The sequence below is a fragment of the Pagrus pagrus genome, assembly GCF_965226575.1.
Source record: "Pagrus pagrus genome assembly, chromosome: 10".
NCBI lineage: Eukaryota > Metazoa > Chordata > Actinopteri > Spariformes > Sparidae > Pagrus > Pagrus pagrus.
The window spans coordinates 12,846,607-12,854,769 of NC_140194.1; the positions used below are offsets into that span (position 1 = coordinate 12,846,607).

Genomic DNA, 8,163 nt, shown 5'->3' on the forward strand with positions numbered 1-8,163 from the left:
GCAAATCACAAGGTGGCCACGCCCCTAAGCATACCCTGCTTAATCGTATACTTTACACTAAATGGGACCATAATTCACCAAATGTACATCATGCTGTATTAAAGAAGACTTGAAACTAGCGATTGAGATGATAAACTAATTTGGAAACTGTTTACTGATGTTGTAAATCAAGTGAGAAGTAGAGTAATTTTCTCATGAGCTTACATAGAAATCGGACTTCTTTCTGAAACCAGTAGTCGCCCCATACTGGCCATTACAAAGATGCAGTTTTAAAGCAGTTCCACATCGGCTCCACTTTTCAGACCCAGAAGCTACTTCCACTGTCTATATAGTCAGTGATGACAGTCGTGAGTCATGAGAGAGCTGATGGAGGTCTGGTGACTCACAGTTCAATCTGAAGTCAGATGTGCACACAGTGAACAACAAAGGTGATACTGCCCTCTGTGGCGCCTCTGTGCTGCTCTGCTGTGTTTCCAACACATCACTCTGTAGGCAGACAAAACTGCAGCACATCAGTGAGGTGGTGAATAATTCAGGGAAAAATGGTGTCCATCCCTCCACATGCAGGCCCTCCACGCTTCTCTCTGCAGCAGGAAGGGCTGGATGGTGTGTAAAGCTCCAGACAAATCAAAGACCAGGATGACTGTGCCTCTCAGCCTCTGCAGGGTGGGAATGACTCATATGGAGCAGATTTAGAATGTGAGACCAACATCTTAAAAAGTGTGAGACCATCATCAGAGGTCTGAAAAGCTTCTTGAAGGTCCTCATTACGCATGATGGCGATGTGACCGACTGGCAGCCATTAAACGTGGTTTGTTTTCCACCTTCCTCTGACTGTACAATAGGTGATTCAGAAGTGTGCAGGTGAATCTTGCAAATGATGCCCCTCTAACCTGAGACGAAATGATAGACAGGCATGAAGTCAGTTGGGGTGGGTGTTAAGGTGTTGACCATCATGTTGATGCACATGATGGACAGTCTGAATCAATTTAATGTGCAGCCGCAGCGTTGAGTCTACAGTTAGTCTGTGTTGACTGATGCTTCGATCACAGGAAGCGGCTCCATGTCTGAAACACTTCCTCTAGCAGCAGTGGCAGCAATTACAATAAATCTCAGTTTCTCCTCCGATTATCTGGCCAGCTGAGAAGGGGAAGCCATTAACGCTCAACGCCGCCTGCCCCTCAGTGCACATGTTAATTTGACAGAAACACAATTGTGCCACCAGCCACGTGGAACATGTTTTCTCATGCCTAACCAGCCGTTGTGGTCATGGCTGTTGATCCGGTGACGTGCCTGTTGGGGCGCTCGGTAATTGGACAGAATCTGGTGTCGACATTTCATTCATACGGCAGAAATTCTTCACCAGCCTCCACCTTCTGTGTTTTTGCAGCATCCCAGACTTAGTTATCACGATGCTGTTGGTGCTGTTTGTGTAATCATGAGGGTGAGAGAAGGGGGATTGAGTAGTCGTCAGTATGTGGGGCAGGTGCAGTTTGGCTCCTGGGGGACTGTAATGGGATGAGGCCCAGCCAGAATGAGTGTTTGATGACGGGGTTGCACTCCTCCCCTGGGACGCTGCCTGCATGCAATTATCCTCCTGATCCCTTCTCTCTTCTCTAGTCTGCAGCCCAAATTGTACACAGCGATCTCTCTGCACTGCTGCCCGAATATATATTTTTTAACCTACAATCTAAAATTCAGCTCCCTCATATGTTAAAAGATCCAGTAATTATAACCCAAAATCTCAAAGCAGTGCTGGAGTAATTACTGTTTTATGACACCCTCCAGCATGACATTACACCAGCTCGGGGCAATTGAATTTACAAACTCCTCCTTCTCCTCCCTTGGTAATTGCTTTATTAATGGAGAGCTTGGCACCCTGAATCAGTCTGTCTTACACATAATAACATTATATGTCTCTGCTCTCTCTCTCTTTTTTTTTTTTTTTAAAAGATTGTTTCCAAAATGACTCCCCTCATGATTTTTTAAAAAGCTCCTGTTTTCTCAATGAGCTTCTGCTTTAGAAGAAAAAAAAAACTCCTCCCTTTTGCGATATGCTATGCAAATGGCGTCCACTGTGAAACATCTCCATCTTGTTTAGCTCTGTGTGCTATCATTGTTTTCATCTGTGCATACTTTCCAAGCTCACTGGAACATTTATAAGCACCGAACTAGATTTGATCTCAGCCACGGTAATGAAAGGAGCGATGCTGTACATTTTTTAAGACCTGTGAGGATTGTATCGTCCACCATCAAAAGAAGAGGAGGGAGGTTGCTACATCCAATTGTTTTTCCTTCCACAGAGCTGGTTTCCTACAGTTGCATGTGAGGTAATCTATCACAGGTCCTTCCACTTCCCCTCCCCCATATCACACTGACGGCTTCATACCCTCCTCTCTACAGCACGCTCATATCATGCTCCTATCTCACACACAGACAAAGGACGAGAGGCTGATAAGATTTTACAAGATATTGGCACTGCGTCGCTTTGAGATCTGAATAACAAAGCTTCTATTTATTATTTTGATCTCCTGCACATCATCTTTTTCTTTTACATGAAAAAATGGACATTCCATAACCACCAAATAGATACAACTGATAGTGATTCACACAGTTTATTCATCTATAGATTGGTCTCCAAATTAATCAATTAATCATTTAATGATCAATCGTGTAACACCAGAAAATGGTCATCACAATTTCCAAGAGCCTCAAGTGATGCCGTCAAGTGTCTTGAAGATAAACAAAAGATAATTAAAGGCTAATTCCAAATATTTTTTTATTAAAGTGTGTTAACAGGTCCAAGATCACCTCATGTGTGAAAAAAATAGTATGAAGCTTTTTGTGGCTCCAGAGGAAGCTGCATGTTATCTGATAACCTGCCTCTTAAACGTATAATGTGTAAAATTGGTGGTTACCCTTTAATGCAATATGTTAAGACAAGGAAAAGCAGCACATTTTCACATTTGAGAAGGTTAAACAGGACTTAAACTATTAATCGATCATTAAAAATAGTTACTGATTCATTTTCTGTGCATCGACTAAGCTCTGCTTTCTTTCTTTTTGTTACCAAGATGAACAGCAGCCACTGTTTCAACCCTCTCCCTCTCCTCATGTGCCAAAATACAGCAGTGTTTCTGCAACCACAGCACCTCACTGGAGTGTCTGACAGTGCAGTTTTCATGGACAATGTGAATTTCTTTCATCTTGTTCTTCTGCAGGAAACATCACACCTCTCCCTTTCATAATAAAGCATCCATCTCTCCCTCACAGCATCACTGCCTTGGTCCCTCTTCTTGTGTGCATGCCTGATGATGGCTGCCACTGATCACCAGCGTCTCTCCGAGTGGGACACAGGTGTGTGGAGGGGCCCTCCTGCCTCTGTGATCCGTCACCCAGGGCCAGACAAGAGCCAGGCTGGAGCGGCTTAGGCACGTGCCGAGGGAGGGCTCTACTCCTCCCCTCTTCCACCCCGCCCCTCTGAGGACTCCCTATTCACAGCACCAGATGGGGGCTGGATCTGAGTTTTAATGAATGCTATCCTTCACGACCCGCAGAACAACAGTCGCCCCCAGCACGTCTCACTGCAGTTTGTTGCTCCACGCTGACACAGAACAATAATACACTGGACAGAAGGAGAAACATAATGCGAGAGGAGGAAATATTTCATATTTCATTTATAATTTAACATCCAAATATGATATTTTCCTCACTTGGGAGGGGGACAGAAATCTTACTTATTTCCACAAATACTAAATTCACTGTTCAAGAGATTAGCTGCTACTTCAGTTAACACATCTAGAAGCCAAGCAAACATCACACATTTAAAGTGGGTTGGTAATAGATAACATGGGGCTGTGTCGACCTCCTGCTGTTTGAAGTGATACAATAACACAGCCCTGTAATTTTGCCGTGCAGGTTGGGAGAAGAGGGCAATTTGTTCACATTTAAGAGTCAAAAGAGCCGGTTGGTAAATAGCTGCTTCATGTAAGTGGGGTGGTCTCAATGCCCAATTTAAATCCAAATAACACAGCTCTCTGTCAGAAGATTTTTTTTGTCAGAAGATTGACAATAACGGGCTTTCCTTATTATCATCAGTTGTCAGACATGTGGGTATTTTTCCGTATAAATAGTGGGCAATCATGTTTTTATTTATTGCACATAGAGGCAGGAATAGGACTAAATTGGAGGCTTCTCATTCGGAGTCAGACAGTAGCACATCTGATCATCACCATGGCTGCTTTACCCACTCTGCCAGTTATGTGTAAGGCTGTGAAGAAGAGCGAGAAACACAAAATCTAGCAATGAAAAAAACCTGTCAGAGGCCAAAATGATAATGTGCTGCCTGGTAACATGCAGAGGATGAAAACCCTCATTAGTTTGCTGAATAAACTCCAGAAACGTCCCTAAATTCTTCCATACCCGCCTGGCTAACATCTGCTCTACGCCCACACGATAAAAATGTAAAGCTTGCATATATTTATAACACAGAAGCAGGTGAGATCTGTTCAATCAGTGCTGGTTTCCATCCAGCCAGATGCATATGTTCTTCATTGGGTAGAAATAAATTGGTTGTGTACACGCCGCCCCTTACTCAGTGACCCTTGTCTGTCTCTACGTGAATTGCTTTCATGGTGTGTTAAACGAGCCGTGGTGGTGTTGGTGTTTCCCTGCACACGCTCTCTAATCCGCTGTCTGCCAGCGTTATGTCACACACCAGCTATTGTGGAGGGTTTGATTGAAGACGGCTGATCTGACTAACTGATCCCTCACCGCAGAGGTGCTCTGACACATGGACGATGTGTGAATTGGCAGTCAGGTCACATGACGGGCGTTAAGCCAATCAAAATTTTTAGATGCAGACCCGAGTGCGGCTTTGTGGCGAAAAGGCAATACTGACAGATGGTGTGTGAGAAACTGAAATGATTTTAGGTGTGTACAGTTAGAGAAGGGGTAAATTGGATCACAGAATGCTTTTCCTTTCTCTGCTTATTGACATTTCTCTGCAGCTTGTTGTCCTTTCAAACAATTTATCATCAAACTCATCTCTCTCTGCATGTCTGCACAATATGGAGACAATGTTCAGACTATTTTTTTTCAGGACCTCATAAATCATCAGCTACAGAATCAGAATGATATTAAAACACCACATCCAGAATTATTTGGTCGTAAGGTGGAATTTACGATGTTAAATGAAGCCTTGAATCTCCAGAGACCAATTTATAAAGTGTTAACTATTCAATGCCTGACAATTACTTTAAGTTTAATTCAGTCAGGTCACGTGCTTCGACCATCTGTCCAAACCCTGTAGGCTGTGAATGTATAACAAATATCCAATTGTACTGAGAAAAAAAACAAACGATAAATAAATCTAATAATATAAGGTGCATGGATACAAATTTCATACAAAGAGTTTAGTGGGAAAGAAACAAGCCCTCGCAATGTATTTTAAGGCTCACCAGGTCAGAAAGGTGAGCATTTTCAGAACGTTATTATTTTATATTCTTCCATCCTGTAAATATATCCAGTATGTCGTGTTTCTGATTCTATGTTAGTGTGCATTCAATTAGATTTCACAAGCTGAGAAACAATTCAGATAAGGAGTCAAGAATTTAAATGTTAGAGAAACCTCTGCAAATGGCTGGACAATGTTTAACAGTTGTGTGAGACTGGCTTTTGTTGCTAATACTGATGTAAAACCTGAGTTTCGGTGTCGATGCCAGAAAGATATTTTTTGACACGTTCCTCTGAAAGAATACACGTTTGTCCTACAAAATCACTTTTTTCTTTTAATAAATGTTCCCTAAGTTCTTGAATGTTGTCTAAAGCTAGGCAGCTGTAGAACTTTGCCTGAATCAAATTAAGACTCAAATTAGAAACATTAATAAAACTGTGCGAACAGAAGCAAAGACGAATACGAATCTGAGCAGGCACTTGATGTCAACTTTCAGTCATTTACAGTAGGGATGGGACAATAAAAGGTTTTAATCGCAATAAAAAACATTCACAATAAGTTGTCCGGGGTGAATTTTCATTATCGGGATAATCATGAATGTCCTCATTTGAATGACTTGAAAAAGCTGTCTAACTTGCAGTACATCGTAAAAGCTGTCTAACTTGCAGCACAGTGCAGTGAAATATTGGTTTCCTGGTTTTTTTGGATTGCCTAAGCCTGTCACCATGGCTGAAGGCATGGGTTGCACATTGTATCCCTCTGATGTGTGTAAATTCTGCAGAGTCCAATCTAAAAAACAACAGAGGGATGAGGTTACCACAGTGTCTTTATCCTTTATTTGTGCAGGAGGGCCTTATGATTTATGATGACTTATTTAAGATTCTTTGATTGTTTTTCACTAAAAAAAGACGTCCTGTATGTGATTCAAGGTAAAGTTAAAGTGATTCCAGCATGTTTTAGTGCAATTATAGTTTTTGTCTTAAAGTTTTAAGAATATTTTGTTAATCGTAAATCCACATTATGTTAGACAGGATAGTCGTGACATGACATTTTTATATCGTCTCATGCCTAATTGACAGCTTCCAATATAACAGACATTTTGTTTGGCATCAAAAATGTAATGTTTAATACCCAGCCTTTAGTCAAACATTACATCAAAATATAAAAAGACACATTTGGCCATCTCTTCAGGCTCTGCAGACACTCAAAGACTGACAGTCACTTGTTTAATGCTGACAGGAGGTCTCCCCACACACTCAGACCTCTGACATCAAAGTCTCCGTCAGAAATTTTCAAAGCATTTAGCTCTTTTTCTACATCCTCCCTCAGAGCGGGACCGGCCTCAAACAAGGCCAGAAAGTGCTCAGTCAGTCTCTTGAAGGACACGGTTTGATTTGTGTTGGTTTGAACCCATTCACCATCACTTATGCTGTACTCCATATCAGAGGCCCACTTTTTCAGCACACCGCAGTATGCATCTCTAAATTTCAGGTGGTTTTTGGCGAGGTCTGTAAGAAGTGTGGTGTGCAGTGCTGAACACATGTGCTGCAGCTCACTGTGTTTGTTCTGCAGCCAGTCCAAGAGAAAGTCCTGCGAGGCAGTTTGTGCAGCAGAGGTTTTCGTTGTCAGCAGAGCTGCAGCGATGACCTGACAGAAATGTTCTGCTTCTCCTTCACATCCCTGGAGGACGGAGTCGAAAAAGTGCTCTGTCCGGCTGGCTTCACTGCCTTGGCTCAGCAGAGCACCCAGCCTCTCCATCAGCATTACCCCCTGAACCTCAGCATCAGCACCAACAGCTGACAAGCCTGTGAGAGGACTCAGGACTTTACAAGCAGATTTACACTGGATGATGTGGCTGCAGGAGCCTGTGACATCCTGATAGTCACTCTGCTCCGTGTTTACAGGACTGTCAAAGAGTATCTTCAAGATGGAGCAGGGCAGATCAGGATTGTTCAACAGACCAACAAGCAACAGGTGCTGACATCGGGAGAGGTCCGAGAAGGAGATCTCTGTGTATCCAGGGAAAGCAGCTCGCAGACTTTGATTTGTGAGCTGCAGCTGCTTCTCCATAATCCTCCTCGTAGCGGGATTATTGTGAAACCTGTTGAAGACGTGTTCGCAGTACCGGGCCCAGTGAAAAGCTCTGGTCAGAGTTTGTTTATCCCACTGCTCCACCGCATCGCTCCGCGCCGCCACGGCCAGCAGCTCCGCCGTGCTCGCCAAGTTTTTCAGCACCGCCTCCATGTGGCGCTCTCTGCGTTCAGAGTCCAGCCTCTGAGCCCCTCACAGGCCCAGTCACTGCGGAGGAGAAGCACAACACTTACAAACTGTCCTCTGTCGACGAAAAACCGCTAATAGGTTATTGAGCTAGCTAGCAGGCGAGCAACAGGTTAGCTGGATTCGAACAACTTAACGTTAAACAAAACTTCCGGTGTCAAGTTTCAAAACAAAACGCTTTTTAACACATGTGGGTTTCAGTTACATCTGCGTTAGGATAAAAGATGAATACAACACATTAGTAAATGTATATTTAGTGAAGGTAAACATAACTGTTGTTGTTTTACTCACTTATCTTCGCATTTTTGACAACCGGCTGCCTGTAGCTGGCGCTTCTGCTTCTGCGCATGCGTGCTTGAGGAGCTTTAGCTAACATAACTTCCTTCAAAATAAAAGCCCAACGATTAATAGCATAAAAAAGGCAAAAAAAA

The 8,163-nt window shown here is 43.0% G+C and overlaps 1 protein-coding gene across 1 annotated transcript; it reads right to left on the reverse strand.

The window, feature by feature from the left end:
* Nucleotides 1-5,965: 5,965 nt before the first annotated feature.
* Nucleotides 5,966-8,117, reverse strand: fancf (FA complementation group F). The gene is made up of 2 exons (XM_084363330.1): nucleotides 8,024-8,117; nucleotides 5,966-7,753 (listed from the first exon to the last, which is right to left on the reverse strand). Exon 2 carries the CDS (start codon nucleotides 7,697-7,699, stop codon nucleotides 6,674-6,676), a length of 1,026 nt encoding a protein of 341 aa, XP_084219456.1. The 5' UTR covers nucleotides 7,700-7,753; nucleotides 8,024-8,117; the 3' UTR covers nucleotides 5,966-6,673.
* Nucleotides 8,118-8,163: the final 46 nt, after the last annotated feature.